The sequence below is a fragment of the Seriola lalandi genome, unplaced genomic scaffold (assembly GCF_002814215.2).
Source record: "Seriola lalandi dorsalis isolate HSWRI2012SDOR001 ecotype SW California unplaced genomic scaffold, Sedor1 jcf7180002054065, whole genome shotgun sequence".
NCBI classification, from domain to species: Eukaryota; Metazoa; Chordata; class Actinopteri; order Carangiformes; family Carangidae; genus Seriola; species Seriola lalandi.
The window spans coordinates 36123-51958 of record NW_019524618.1 but is presented as its reverse complement, the minus strand read 5'-3'; the positions used below and the strand labels follow the sequence as shown (position 1 = coordinate 51958).

General features: G+C 41.2%; 2 protein-coding genes across 2 annotated transcripts in view; both read left to right on the top strand.

Annotated features, from left to right (window-relative positions):
- The first annotated feature begins 350 nt into the window (after window positions 1–350).
- cnp (2'',3''-cyclic nucleotide 3'' phosphodiesterase) lies at window positions 351–5586 on the top strand. Its single transcript, XM_023403190.2, has 4 exons — window positions 351–483; window positions 2088–3725; window positions 3851–3978; window positions 4161–5586. The coding sequence occupies exons 2-4, from the start codon at window positions 2126–2128 to the stop codon at window positions 4623–4625; spliced, it is 2193 nt and encodes a 730-aa protein (XP_023258958.1). The 5' UTR covers window positions 351–483; window positions 2088–2125; the 3' UTR covers window positions 4626–5586.
- A 2060-nt stretch (window positions 5587–7646) lies between these two features.
- The window catches only part of aclya (ATP citrate lyase a), an 18611-nt gene continuing 10421 nt past the window's right edge, over window positions 7647–15836 (top strand). Inside the window, exons 1-5 of the mRNA XM_023403189.2 lie at window positions 7647–7789; window positions 10466–10646; window positions 12454–12576; window positions 14575–14637; window positions 14763–14953. Coding sequence (XP_023258957.1) covers window positions 10488–10646; window positions 12454–12576; window positions 14575–14637; window positions 14763–14953 — 536 coding nt within the window. The 5' untranslated portion in view covers window positions 7647–7789; window positions 10466–10487. The remainder of the gene's footprint in view (window positions 7790–10465; window positions 10647–12453; window positions 12577–14574; window positions 14638–14762; window positions 14954–15836) is intronic.

Here is a 15836-nt window from a genome sequence, read left to right as displayed (position 1 = left end):
TACACATTCAGTTTATACACAACAAGAACGAATGACAAAATATATAAAATTAATTATTAATTATTTAGAAAATAATAGGATGTAAGGCTTTAATTATAATTTAATGCTTTTAGATGAATATGGGGAAAGTGACCAATGGTAAATGTGTGTTTTGTGGCTATTCTACTTATAAATTTAATGTTCTATTCATGTTCTTTTTCAAAAATCAATGCAAATAAAGTTTAAAATGTTAAATCAATATAAGCTTATGACTTAGGGAAATTTTGCAGCGGTATAATTTTATATTTCTCCAGTGGCGTCCTTCCGGTGTCAGGGGCGTGTCCGTGGCCCCGCCCAGTTGCGCGTTCCCGGGAATTTCCGTTTTTTTCCCGTCTCCTTGAAGAGTGGAGCGAGTGCGTGTCTGTGCCAAGGATTGCCTTGTCATTGTATCCAGAGAGAAACGCGTGGTCAGCGGCACCACCGACAGCTTCACTGCAGCAACTGGTAAGCTGGCATTTTAGCAAACAATAGCCACTCATACTGTATGCTACAACTCGTTCATTATCTTTGTTTACTCAAATTACCTAAATAAGTTGTTCCAGTAGCACGCGGTGAGTTGTTTCCGCCTCATAAACATCCAACTTGATAAGACGTGGCGCTGTAGCTGGTGATGTTATATCCAATTTAACTGGCTGCCAGGCTAAATTGTTTTTGTCTGGCGTGCTAGCGTTAGGTGCACGCCACTCCCCGCCTGGCCACATTGTGCAGTTAGTGAAATGTAATGTCCAACCTCTATCGATTTTCTCTGTTTAAAACCATATTTAAGGTCCCTTTGCCGCGGCCGTCGACTCTTATTTTAAAATTTCTGATTCTTGGTTAAGTTAATGTATTATCTATTCATTTAAACTTGCCTTTAACAAAAAAGACAACCACCCTCTCACTCACTGCGCATTTACTGCTGCTGTACCTTTTCTAATAAAACGAAAGAGGTTAAGTTAAATAAACGTGAAAGTGTTGATATTTCCTAATTTTTCATGTTTGGTTTCGGTTGCATTTTACCGGCTGGTAAAATACTGAGTTCAGTGTGGGCCAGGTTTGTCTTTGTTGCTACATTGGGTTGAGTGTTGAGAGCTTCCCCTCTGTCTCATGACACGACGAGGTTTCGCACATCTGTAAAATCAGCATTTAGAAACGTACCTTACCCTGACATTTGGCAAAATATCCTGCCACACGGTGGAGGTCGCTGTAGTATGATGTAATCACACTTTTCTGCTATGCCCCATTTTCTTAACCACCCTTTGTCTATGTTTGCTGGCAAGGTTTACCGATGTTAATTTCTCAATACAAGGTCTAAATACATATTTTTGCAGTCATGTTTGCGTGTCTCTACCATTGGACTGCTGGCCTTATTCTTTAACACATAAATGGAAATTAAAAATTGATTGAGTTGTATCAGCATTTTGCCCCCACCCATCCTATATGCACAAGGGCACAACACTGCTTCTAAACAAAAATGAACATTAAAGCTTAATGTTGTTTCAGGGCTATTGGATTAAATCAGATGCGACATTGTGTCCACCTACTGCAGCAAAAAAAGATTCCGTCCCAACAAAACCACTCTCTTTCTTAAATTATGGAGTAACTTCCCGTATGAGACATTATGACCACAATCCTGATAAAACTGGCCTCTAGAAGGGCATGCGGTTAAAAAGCATATTGACACTTCTTCCACAGTTTGCTGCCACATGTACATATTCTTCAATTGAGCCAGTTAAAGAAAGAAATAAATAATAATTTTATCAAATTGCTCAGTACGACAATCTGTAAATCCCAAATTGTAACCTTCTCCATTTTAACCATTTCAGTCAGATTTAATTTGGAGATATGATGCATGAACCCGAAATAAATGGATGCATGACTCATGCCCTGCTCCAGCCTTGGCCTAGTATTCAAACTTTTCAAGCCGTAATTTGCTGAGAGTTGGAGCAGCTCTATTTTTGTGCTCTTTAAGGTATAATGGGTGGGCAAATGTTGAAAGGGTTCTATGAATTCAGTCATCACTGGGCTGATTAAAGCTTTTCTCTCTTTCTTTTAATTATGCATTTAAGGTACATGGTGGTGTATAAAGGGAGACTGTAAGCCAGACATGGATACTGAAAAGAGCAGCGAGGTTTTAGATGCGTCAGAGACTCCACAGCAAGAGGAGGCTGTAATGGAAAAAGAGGTTGTGTCAAAATTGGAGACACCAGTGGAATCCACAGAGCCTGAGAAGCCACCAGCTGCTGGTGAGGAGACTGAGCAGCTGGCAGTAAATGGTCATGATACAGAAATCATAAACATAAAAGAAACAGAAGAGTTGATTGTGACAGAAAATGTGACACTGTCCGAGGAGAAAACAGAAATAGAGATTGACGACAGCTTGCCCAATGAAAAATCTGAAACGGAGTCAGTGCCCGGTGCGGTGGCTCCACCAGAACCAGATGAGTCATCTGAAAAGATCTCTGACCCAGTTGCAGCTTTAGACACAGAACCAGAGAACAGTCAGCCTGAACAGCAGCCTGTGCCAGAGAATGACCCAGAACCTTTGCCTGTGCAAACGCCTCTGGCAGAGAGTGCCCCTGTACCAGAGCCAGAGAAATTGGCAGAATCAGTTCCAGAAGCTGAACTACAAGAGCAAACATCACCTGAACCAGTCACACTGCCGCAGCCAGTAGAAACACAACCACCCAGCCAAGAAGAGAAAGCGTCAGAACAAGTGGAGACTGAAGCTGAACTGCAGAATACCATGGATACTGGAGCAGAAGAAGTTGCCAAAGATGGGGAGGCAGCGAATGATGTCGCAGCTGAGCCTACAAAGGAGGGGGGAGAGGAAAAACCAGCAGCTGCAGAGAAAGCAGCGGCATCAGAGACGGTTTTGGTGGCAGAAGTTTCCTCTGATAAGCCAACAGAAGCTGTGGCATTAAAGGAGGACGGTTCAGGTGAAAAAGTGAAACCTGCAGAGGACAAGAAGGAAACTGAACCTGAAAAATCGGTTGAGTCTGATACTCTGAAGGGAGCTGAAGCGGCGGCAGCAGCAGCAGATGATGAAGTTGTTAAATCTGAGCAGAATAATGCTGAACCTGAAAAGGAAGAAGATACAGTCCCTGCATCTGGTTCTCTGTCCTTTGCTCTCCTGGAACGAGAGCAGACCAAAAACGCCCTGCGCACCTCTCGCACCATTGTTGTTCTCAGAGGCCTTCCAGGAAGCGGCAAAAGTTTCTTGGCGCGTGCAATAGCTGATGCCTACAAAGACCACTGCTCTGTCATCTGTGCTGATGACCATGGTGTAAAGCCAGAGAATCCAGAATCATCTGCGGACGGATACAAGGCTCTGGATGAAGCTGTGGTGGCCTGCTGCAGCGCAGGAACAGCTTCCTCTGTGCTGGTAGTGGTGGATGACACCAACCACACCCAGGATCGGCTGGCCCGCCTGGGGGAGATTGCTGAGGCGCACCATCTTGTTGCCATCTTCCTGGAACCACAAACAGCATGGAGCAGTGATCTAGCACAGCTGACCAAGAAGACCAGACGAGGCCTAGAGGAGGCCCAACTGGAAGCCATGAAGGGTCCACTCGAGGAAGTGTCTATTCCTTTTTACTTTGGCTGGTTTCTTCTCTCCTCTGTCCAGGACAAGGTTAGGTGCACATCAATGGACTTCCTTAAAACGCTGGACACCTTGGAGGCCTTCAAGAAACACATGATAGACTGTGAGTGTGTTTAAAGTTGTTTCATTACAAAGGTGAATGCATCAGTGAGAAATATCAAATCTAAGACTAATCTCTCATATCTTTGGCATGACTAAGATGCAGCTGATCTTGCGTTGTATTTACAGTCACTGGTAAAGCTGAAAAAGAGGTGGATCTGGAGCAGTACTTTGAAGCCAAAGGAACCCTCCATTGCACTACAAAATTCTGTGACTATGGGAAAGCAGAAGGTGCCAAAGAATATGCACTGAAGCCAGTAAGAAATGAAAAAGAAATAAAATGTCATTTAATTGTTTGTTTATAGCTACATATGTTTGTAGGCATGTAAATGTATTACTTGTCTATTTTATTTCTTGCATTGATGAATAGACATTTCTCAGTAACAACCTATCATACTAAAATTAATCTTGTGATATTCCCTTTTCTTCTGCTCTCTAGACTGTCAAAGATTTCTATGGCTCTACATTCGAGTTGTCACTGAGTGCTCTCTTTGTCACTCCTCGCACTGTCGGTGCCAGAGTGTCCCTCACTGAGGAGCAGCTTCTGCTGTGGCCAGACGATGCCGAAAAGGAGGCAGCGTCTGTTGTCCCTGCAGCTGCCTCCCTGCCTCTGGGAAGCCGCGCCCACGTTACTCTGGGGTGCGCAGAGGGTGTCGAGCCAGTTCAAACAGGCCTGGATCTGCTGGAAATCCTAGCCCTGCAGCAGGAAGGCCAGCAGGGGGAGCTGGTCGAGGAGATGGAGCTCGGCTCGCTGACCTATTACGGTGAAGGAAGGTGGCTGCTCAGCCTCAGAGAGCCCATCTGCGCCCCAGCCTGCTTCTCCAGCTTCTACACGCGCAAGGAGCTGGAGCCGACCAAAAAAGAACCTGAGAAGAAGAAGAAGCCAAAGTGCAGCATACTGTAAATGGCAGACATGGGGGTGTGTGGCCTGGATGACTGGTGAATTAAAACTTAGGCTTACTCTGTGCAAGGTTTGTGTGTTTGTGCAGTGTTTAGGGATTCAGTAATAGCCACCCTAAATCCACAAGCTGTGTGCCTTTTACTGTTGATTTGCACCACAACCCAAGATGCCTTCAGTCCAGTTAGGCTTGTCGTTGTCAACGTTCAGTATCTTGTTTCACATATCAGTGCCAGAGTTGCAATACCTGGCTATTTGCTGAGGTGTTGTTGGCTGCAGTTTTAGGTAGTATAGCCTCCTCCCACAGCTCCACAGTTACCTAAAACTTAGATGTCCCCTTCTATACATGTCAGTGTTTCTCAGTATTCAGATGTGAATGATAAACTAGGTACTCTCATTGCATGCATCCCAGGTTAACAGTAGCAACATATTAACACTTTTCTGACCTGCTAACGGTAGCTCTGCCTCTTCAACATATTTGTCTGGTGTTTACTTTGGCTTAGTTGTAAATGAAAAAGATAAGCTGTCATTTCTGTGCAAGTGTGTATGTGTGCGCAGCCTAGGAAGTAATTGTTACAATAGCATATGGGCCAAAGTTATCTATTTGATTAAGTGTATTAGAGTAATGTCATTTATAGAGGTTCTTCCTTGTAAAATCTTTTGCACTGTGCATAATTTCAAAGGGAGAATGCTGATGAATTTTGGCATTTGTTTCAGCAGCTTGCACTTAGTACTTCTCATGCTGTGAAACCAAGTCCATGTTTTGCAATCTTTTCTACTGCGCAAGACTGCACCATTGATCCCTTTTATCCTCTTTGAACAGCACTTCCATGTATTGCATTTTGACTTGTATCCTCTGTGACTGTAATTTTTGAAGGGCAACTCCTACTTTGTGTAGCTCTTATGAATCACTATTTTTGCACTTGTTTTGTACACTTAATAAAAAAGAACATGCTTTGCTCCAGTACTGCCATTTCCTGTGTATTCAGTACTGTCGATGCATCTCGATGACAAGCATTCAGGCTGATGATATCTGCCACGGTTTATGTGCACATGGTAAATTTCTCACAGCATGCAGTTGTAGTTGACTATATAAACCAGCAGAGGGCACTCATCACTCACTTTGGTTTTAAAACAACAACAAAAAAGACTGATGGACTTTGTGGTGAGATATTTTATACTTCTAACCTCAAGTAACCTTGCATCCAATGTTGCAGAATTCACTCTTACACACACTCATCACGACTCTGCAAACACTATTTTCAAACGGTGTGTCACAGACTGGATTGCACCATTTGTCTGATCTCCCTTCAGCCTGCATTTGCATAAGAAGCTGGCACAGTGAAAATCCTGAAAGATTAATCATAGACTGTGAAACTGACAACTACCCAGAGCATTGCCTGTGATGGAGCAAGTTCTCAGCTGTGATGTCCATACTCCAGCTGACCCATCTGTTACCTTAAAGGTGTATCCCATTTGCATTAACAAATTCTTACACTCTAATATTGCATTTGTGCTTATTATATAATAGTTGTAGTTCTTGTAAGGTTATTGTTGCATCTTATCAGGCTGACAGCCACACCAGCCACACTGCAGCACATTGCTCTGAGAAGAGGCAAAAAAAAAAATATTGTTTTTTTTTTTAATGCAGACTATCTCCATTTCAAACTAAAACCTATATACAACTGCGTTTACTCTACATTGCACCTTTCAAACTAAAAACAACTTCCTAGTGTAGGCCAAGGACAGGTGAAAGACCATGAACCCTACAAGTTACTGCTGTCACCTCAGAGTCGATGTGTTGGTTGTGTGCAAGATCAAGTGATTTCCTCATTGGCTGCTTTGTAGATAAAAAAAAGTGTGTCAACCAATCAACATCAGCGGCAGATAATTGCCCTGTTTTCTTCATGAGTGGTGTGTGTGGGAGCTTGGTGAGGAAACCAATGATACCTTCAAGTACCCCCGGGAATCACTGCTTTGACATGGAATTGTTGGGAACTTCAAGTGTTTTTGATTGATAGTAATTACAGAAATTCTGTGTAAGTGTTCACAACCTGCAATGAAGTAAAAGAAGCAACACCACACTGTAAAAATAATTCTTTACAAGTAACAGTCCTGCTTTCAAAATATGCCGTGTGAAAGTGCAATAACAAAAGTATGTAAAACTACTCAAGGCCCCTATGAGTGTTATACAATTAATTATTATTGGTGATGTAATAAAGTAGCATTTTACTGATGAAGTTCGTCAAGATTGAGTCAATTTTAACTATTTCATATGCTATTACATACTGTTAATCTAGAACAATGCATCATACTTTATGAGGTCCTTAAATGGTTTGTATACAAACATTTAATTTGCAAAGAAAGTTGAAACTAGCTGTAACTTTAGAAGTAAAAACTACAATATTTATCTCTGAACTGTTTTGGAATAGAAGTAGCCTATATAAAGTAGCATGGAATGGAAATACTTAATACTATAGGTATGTCACATTTGTGTTAAGAGTAAATGTACTTAGTTAAATTCCATCACATTCATCATTGTTTGTTTGTTTGTTTGTTTGTTTGATAGATCAAGCAGTGCAAGGCTGCTGTATGTTTCAGTGACACAATGGAGTGGAGAAAACGTGTGAGCGTGTGTAATTTAATTTAATTTAATTTAATTTAATTTGTGTTTAATTTTAAAGCTGTAGTGACAGTGAGTCAGCTATAAAAACAAAAATAAGAATTATTGAAAATATTCAGTTATCACTTTTTCCCGATAATACGAATAGATAATAAAATTTTCCACATGTTGGTATTTGTTCTAAGCACAGCAACATTTCATTCTGATTCTACCATAAAAACCGGACCAAAATCAGACTTTCCCGTTGTCTTGTTTGAATTATTTGTCCCGGTGCTCGTGTGCTGCTCAGAAGGATTTTATTTCCGTCAGCCCCCGAAGGCAGCAATAGAGCATGGTGTGGAATGAACCAATCAGAGGCGAGAAACATCAGCCAAGCCTATCGGCAGATGAACGATGGAGACAAAACTCCCAGGAAGCCTCTTTCTCCGGCACCACCGGTCTCCACAGGCGGCGAGAGTGGAGCAGCACCGCTGAGCAAACACCCACACCAGGACACGACGTACTTCTACAACTGCCAGAGGAAGATAAAAAACATTCTAAAAGCAAGGTAAATTAATTACTGCTCTTAAATGAAGACTTTTGTTTGTTTCCTTCCTCTAACCCTTTCTCTCTCTCTGTCTGTGTCTCTGACAAAAGACCAGAAGATTAAACAAGTTGAACTGCTCGGTCCAGCACAGCCCGTATTAAACCTGTACTCTTCCTTCATCATGTTCTGTGGAAGTTTGTTCACTGAAAGTATTCATTGATTGGAGATGTGGATATTTGCCAGACACGCACACACACGCACGCACAAAAAAGTGCATTGCTGTCTGACCGGTTTGTGAATGAATGAATCAGTTGGCAGAATCCTCCTTCTCGAGGATGTATGACTCAACCCTCTTGAAAAGTCAAGCAGGTTTTGTTGTATGAATTATCAGGTCAAAATTGGTGAAGTTAAAAGTGAACTTGAATCTTTGACCTTTTTATGTTTTTATTTTTTGTTTGTTTGTTTTGTTTTTTGACCTTGATGAAGTGTGCCCTTGTGTTGATTTAAATCTGTATCTGACATTGCCTCCTCTCCAGCCATCCATCATAACCGTGTCTCATCTGGACTGGTTTTGTTGTTGTTGTGGAGCAGAGATATTTAATTCCTCTGGCAGGTCAGCTGCACAGAGAAAGTGGATGATGTATGGAACAGGGATGAGCTCTGGATAAACCACGTCTGCCTGGTCTGGAACCAGTGCTGTGGAGACTCAGGGACAATGATCAATAGTGAGAAAGGTCCATGACAGTCTATTAATCTATTTAAGAAATGGCTGCCAGGACCGCAGTGTAGACAGGAGAGACCGGTTAGAGCCGACATCAGGGCTTTCAGCTTAATGAGACACATGGAAGAAACAGAGCAGGTCCTCCATCCCTGCAAGGTTATACAATGAGCTTTGAGAGGTGGTAATTAGGGGACTCTTGTGTGTTATAGCCTCAATAAGCCACATTTCTCAACTCTGCTGTCCATTAGATTTGAGGTAGAAGCAGTAACATTTGTTTCTAAGGACTAGGAGTTTAACAAATGTTTACCAAAATACTGTTTCACAATCCGGTCCTCCAGTCAAACTGCTGGTCGGTGTAACAGTGAGTGACGTATTAAACGATCCATGTTTTCATCTTTAAAAAGTAAGAATAGTGAAAAATGCCCGTCACAGTTTGTGAAAACGCAGATGTCCTCAGACTTCTTGTTTTTATCAAACCAACAGTCCTAAACATAAAGGCGACAGGAGACAAAGAAAAGAAACAAATCCTCACTAATGAAAAGCTGGAGCTAGCTCAGATTTGCATTTTTGGCTTGAAAAATTATTGAAGCAATTAATCAATAATCAAAGTAGTTGTTGTTTAGTTTTATTGACTGATATTTTTAACTCTAAACAGAATGTTTACATTTAATTTGCCAAATTGAATGTACTTTTTTTTTTTTTTTAACCCTAACCCTTTCTTTCCGATTTGCTGAGGTTAAAGATCTGACGATGGATGATCTAATGCCTGTACTTACTGTATATGGATTGTAGTCAGTGAAACTGGAGATAGGTAAAACAGATAAAAAAGTTATACTTTTATTGCCCTAAGTTTAATCTACTATTTTCGGTCAGGGTAAAAGCCATGTTTGTTCAAGAAGTACATTATATTCTTGTTGATCAGACTATAAGCCTCTAGATTTCAGTATGGAGTTTAATGTGCAAATGTTCTAATTCCAAATTACGATGCAAGTGTTTATCCTGTTTTCCTGATCTGGGTTCAGTCATTGAACAAAAATGATTCCATGTTGTGTGTTATGTGTCTCCTCTGTACAGTAACGAGACAAAATAGCTGTAAAGATTGTTATCATGTTTATTATGAAGAGACTGAAAATCACAGCAGATGCTGTGAGTTTAAAACCAGGATGTCCTGTTGTGAGCTGCGTGTCTGACGACTGGCCAAAGAATAAAGGTCATAGCTCCGCCCTGCTGCCATAAACTTTATAGATGCTATTACAGGTTATTGAATTTCTTATTTTACATCTGTCACGTTCCACCACTTAAGTATTGCACCAAAAAAAATCAATTTCTTATCACTTTGTGTGTCTCGGCTGCTTTCCAGCTCTGCTAATAATGAGTCACATCAGATCAAACTGATGTTACTCCCTAGAGTCCAGTTCTGCACACGCTCCCGTTGCTCCTTTAGAATCTGATTGTCTGAGGGCCAAATAAGTGGCCATTACCTCATTACCGTGCAGGTCAAACAAACCGAGGCTGATTGTGTTGGATTTAGCTTCACTGGCTTCACAGTCTGTGTCTCGCTTGGGTGTTCAGCGTGAGAGAAACAGAAAGACAGAAGTCTGTAATCTGGTTTTCCAGCAGTCTCACTTAATTCTGTGCAGTTAAATTACATAATGGCACACAGTTTTTTTTTTGTTTTTTTTTCTTCTGTTTCATTAAAAAAAAAAAAAAAATATATATATATATATATATAATTCATTGAAAATACAAATTACAGAGCTGTCTTTCAATCACAGTGACTAGACCACTTCCTGACAGTTCTGACAGCAGACGTGTTGTTGTTTCTACAGTCATCAGGAGAATCCTCCATGAATCCAGAAAGCATGTCTCTGTCCATCATGTCTGCTTTTCTGTATTCATCCATCCACACACTCACTGCTCATCTGATCATCTCCCCATTCATCTCTATCTCTCTCTGTCTCCCCTGCCCTTTTTAGGTCGGTCTAGACTAAAGCAGTCATGTCAGCCAAAGCTATCTCCGAGCAGACAGGGAAGGAGTTCCTGTACAAGCACATCTGCACATCGGCGGCTGTCCAGAACAGATTCCGCTATGCCAACGTGACGGCCGAGACTGACTTTGACCGATTGGTGCAAGAGCACCCATGGTTGCTCACAGAGGTAAGACCAAAGACCAGTGCTGAGAACCAGCTATGATGAAAGTGCACATTTATGACTAAGGAAAAAAAGATATTTATTTATTTTCCTGCGTGAACAGTTTGTTGCGTCACAGATTTATAGCCCATAAATGTCTAAAGCACAGTCTCCTCTTATAGAGACAATTATTTAGGCTGGCGGTGAAGTGGTCTCTTGGCGCTTGTTATCTGACGTCACAGACAGCAAAGTGATCCGGCAGCTCTAACTTAGAAGAGAGCAAAAGACCCTGAGGAAGACCCTGTAGTGGTCGAAACGAGTCAGCCTTTTATTCCCTTTTTTGTGTGATTTACTCCCTAACATAATAAAGGCATTTTCATTATATCCATGGCTCTGAGCGAGTGGGCCTGAAGTAAGCCCAGCAGCTTCCTTGTGTAGAGAAATTCTCATTTGCCCTCTCCACAGGGAGGTCTGAGTTCAGCAGAGGTAGGAGTTTTTGGTCTCCACCTTGCCCTGCTCTAACTGGTCTTCACAGCGAAATAGTAGCAGACAGACAGGCTGTAATAGAAGTTAATTGAATCACTCTGACTCATCTTGTGTCGCCCTCACGGCTGAAGGTTTTTATCTGGAAGGTACGAGGAGGATGCGGAGGACAGATACACGCAGAGATGTGCTGCCACAGCATTGATTAGGAAATTGCATTAACTTTCACCCTCGGCCCTCTGTTCCTTTGCTGACTGGCGAGCTCCCAGATACTAATGGCTGCACTGTCATAAGTCATTCCCTTTTATCTGTCTTGCAAGTGAGAGGGGGAGCGGGCTTCGTTGGTGGGGGCTGGATGTAATTTTGCTTCTGTGCCATCAGGGAATGATCTGTATGAGAGCTTCCTACTTAAATCATTTGCAACTCAGCTTTCAGGTGATGAATATTATTTGACATCCTGGGGTTAGTTGAAGAACCCAGATATCTGAGTGATAACATGACTAAAATAAGCAAATATCTGCAGTCGCATGCGGTGAGTTAAGATGAGAAGAATGGCCAATCATCACTGCATAAAAGCTTTATTTGCAATTTTTCAAATGCAGTTCATGGAGCACATCTTTATGCTGGATTCTTGATTAGTGACCAACTTTAGACATTTGGCTTAGTCTGTAACAGAATTAATTTCAGTTGAATCTAGGGCTGCTACTAACCATACTTTTAATTATCAATTAATCTGCCAGATGTCTTCATGATTAATTGATGAATAGTTGTTATATAAATTGTCAGAAATAATGGAGAATGGCCATCAAAATTTACTTGAGCTTCAAATAGCTTTTTTTTTTTGTCAGAACAAGAGACCAAAACCCCAAAACATTCAATTCACTATAACGGAAAACCTTTTTTTTTTTTCTGAAAGCTGTTGCTAATACATTCGTCGATCCACTAATGGATTTATTAACTAACCTTTTCAACTGTAGCTGAATCTAATGAAGTGCAACAGAGAGTCATTAACAGACATACAAACAGTGTGACATTTTAACAGTCATGTAAATAAATATTCTGTCATGATGTGAATGCTTGAGAAATCAAGTCATCTATAAAAACATGTTGAGCTTTATGTTTTTTCCTGATTTGATCTCTTTTAAAATCTGTAATTCAGTGAGATTGCAGGAAATCATAAATGATGTGAATAAAACAAGGTATAAAAATGACTGCAGCCATTCTGCTGAGCTGAGTTGTGTTGAAAATCTGTGTCAAATATCAGTTTGATGTCTTTCAGTTGAAGCAAAGTGGTGATGTCTGTCGGTCCTGTTTTACAGACAGTGTCTTTTTTGTTTTTTTTGTCCTCCAGAGGCTGGTGGTGAAGCCAGACCAGCTGATCAAGAGGCGAGGGAAGCTGGGCTTGGTCGGAGTCAACCTGGACCTGAATGGCGTCAAAGAGTGGCTGAAGTCCCGCCTAATGAAAGAGACAGTGGTACGTCATCCACCTTCTCCCTCTCTGCTGTTTCTCAGCCAATTACCTCCGCCCGCCCCTCTATCTTAGGGGGTGCACTTTGCTGAGCACTCCTGCGATCAATATCATCCCAGTGCATTATTCAGACCCTCCTGTTGCCCTTTCCTTCACCCCCCATCTTCTGTTTTGCACTGGCGCATTTGGCTTCTTTATATATTTTTGCCTGATGCCCAGGTTGCTGAGGGGTTGAGTGTTAGTCTGCTGGTTGTAAATCAGTCCAGTCAGCTGAGGCGAGTGCGGCTATTGAATAAACAGTCGGTCCATTTATCCAGTCAGCATAGGCACAGCACAAAAAGATCCATCACTGTGCCACAGAGACGCCTCTTTGCCTCATAAACCAAGAAGCAAGTCATGGGGAGACGCAGACGGTTCATAAAGTACTGAAGAAGAGTGTCTGCATGTGTGTGTTGGTGTGTTGCAGCACTGAGGTTGTGTGGATGTATCTCTTCACGGATGAGATGAAACTGTCAGCTGCTGCTGGTGGCAGTAAATAAGAATAAATGAAGCCACAGCGGTATTGTAGACAGACAGTGCAGTGTTTCAGCTTGTTGGATTATGTTATGTTCATTGTCCTCTCGAGACTAAAAGTAATTTAGTAGAGTTAAAGAAACTACACAGATAAATTGTCATGAAACAGGAAGTTTGTTCACACACTGGATGAATTATAACAACATTTATCAGCTTCCCAAAACTTAACTTTGTCCAGTACTTTGTATTATTAACGACTATTACATTTATTTCCATCAGTCTCAGTTGTAATTTGCGTGTAATGCTAACACGCTAAACTAAGATGATAAACACTGTAAACATTAAACCTGCTGAACAACAGTATTTTAGCTTTGTCATGTATGTCAACATTAGCATTTAGCTCAAAGCACCTCTGGGCTGCAGTGCAGCCTCAATGCGACGCTAGACTCTTGTTACCTCTGTTTTCCTAAAATTGTAAAAGGTGCATTAAATTAGAATAAATCTGTAACCTAATACAACAGTCTTGTTTGGTCCTCTTATAGGCAAGAAAGCTTAATTTCTTCATGTTCATTTCTAGGATGTTGCCACTTACATATAAGCGACTTCTTTTGACTGCTAATTACTTCCAGGTTACTGTTTTTAGAAACTAGCCAGCAAGAAGTCATCAGGGTAGCAGTGTGAAGAGGAACAAGACACTGCAAGAGTTGTGAATCATTTTATTTTATAGCAGCATTTTTACACTTGTACACTTCAACATATCATGCCACTTATTTTCTTCCCTGTGTTGCTCAGTGCTCTTCTTTGCTGCTCTTGGCCACATTGCTTCACAAGTGGTTAAGCCGAATCATTCGCTATACAAATTGTATTAACAACATGAATGCCTTCCTCTTTCTTCCTCTGAGAGCCAGTCACAGAGGTGTTATTTATCTGAATCGGCCTGAGCCCCTTGTGTCCTTTTCAATCAGATAGGCTTTCTGTTTTTTTCCACCCATCATCGTCATCCTTTTTATTTTCGCTCTTCAAAATGGCAACTCCCTCTCTCCCATTTCATGATATTTTTTTTTTTCTGTTCTCTCTGGCTGACTGCTCTCAGCCAGTCCCTGGTTACTTTTTGCCTGCTGGCCTTTAACAGAGGAGCAGTGACAGCTTCACCAAATGAGCTGTGGCTGTGTTAGTGAGGCTTTGCCTAGACTAATACATGATGACATTTTCTTTTTCATTCTTCCCAACCTGCCTCTTTTTTTTCCTCTGAAATTTCTATTCACTTGTGCCACGTGGTGGTCCTCTGTGTTTTAACAGTCCAGGAATTATGTCTGAAAATTAGGGATTAATGTATTGATGTGGAAACATCCACAATCTGCAGACCAGAGAGCAAATTTAGTGTATTTTTTCCCAGTGGGAGTTTGTTCTGTTTATTCTAATGTTCTTTTTCTCTTAACAGTATCTTGTATCCCTTTTCATAAAGAAAATTATTTTGTTGATGATCCTCAGGTGGGAAAAGCCAAGGGCATTCTCAAGAACTTCCTCATCGAGCCATTTGTCCCCCACAAGCAGGTAAACCACTCATTACACAACCCTCAGTTTTTAAATGCCTTATTTATACATCATCATTACTACTAATAGATACTAGTGGTAGAGGACGTTTATTAATTGACATCTTTGTCAATTCAATGGTTCAGGAGGAGGAGTTCTACGTGTGCATCTACGCCACTCGGGAGGGAGACTACGTGCTGTTTCACCATGAGGGAGGGGTGGACGTAGGAGACGTGGATGCCAAGGCAAAGAAGCTGCTAATTGCGGTGGATGAAAAGATCAGTGAAGAATCTGTGAAGAAAGAGCTGCTGACTCACGCACCAAATGACAAGAAAGCGTAAGTTGGATAGTAATTAGAGTGCGTGTGCAGAACTTCAGCTTTCTGTCAATGATGCACCACAGTGAAATACAGGAAGTGAACATGATATTTGTGATTAAAGATGTAGTCCAATACAGTAGCTTGAAGTTTATGGTATTCACTTTTAACAAGGACTGTGTCAGAGATGGGTTGAACTGGGAACTTCATCATAATGTTTCCGACGGAAATTTAATTTTATAAGCTTAATATATTATAGAATTAGCTTATTATATTGGATTTTATTAACCTAGACAAGTGTTTCTGTTTTTGTGATGTATAGTTGGCTGTCGAAGAACATTGATGCTCATTAAGAAATCGGCATATATTCAGTCTCATACCCCCAAGATTACAAGTTCATTTTAAAATTTAGATGACTGATTTTCATGACAATTAAAAGGTATTTTAACTTGAAGCAGTAACTTGGCACCAGCTAAACAATGTGTGCTTTAAAAATGAAAAGCAAAATGTCTAGATGTGCTACAGCCTGTGGGGTTTTTTTTAAGCTAAAAAAGGAAACAGAAATGTAAACTTAATGTGATTTGCTTTCCCGTTCACAACATAGTGAGGTAGCTCAACACCAAACTACAAACTACATTTTCCATTACTTAGTTTAACTCTTGACCAGTGGTGGAAAACAAAAGCGTCACTTAATTGACGTAAGAGACAGCACTTTGATATTGGCAGTAAAGATGGGGGGAGCAGGAGGAGATGGAGGGTTTCCATTAGACAAATGACAAACTCCCTCCTCCGCTTCACCTCTCTTTGATCAGCCTCCACCCCCAGCCGTTCTTACGCCACAGCCACATTCAGAGCACGTCTGTTTATTTTGATGGGTACGGTGCACTGGCTCACCCCCTCCCCC

Coding starts and splice junctions, on each gene's coding strand:
- cnp (XM_023403190.2), top strand. CDS start 2,126: ATGGATACTGAAAAGAGCAGCGAGGTTTTAGATGCGTCAGAGACTCCA. Junction 3,726..3,850: donor CAAGAAACACATGATAGACT/GTGAGTGTGTTT, acceptor TTGTATTTACAG/TCACTGGTAAAGCTGAAAAA. Junction 3,979..4,160: donor AAGAATATGCACTGAAGCCA/GTAAGAAATGAA, acceptor TCTGCTCTCTAG/ACTGTCAAAGATTTCTATGG.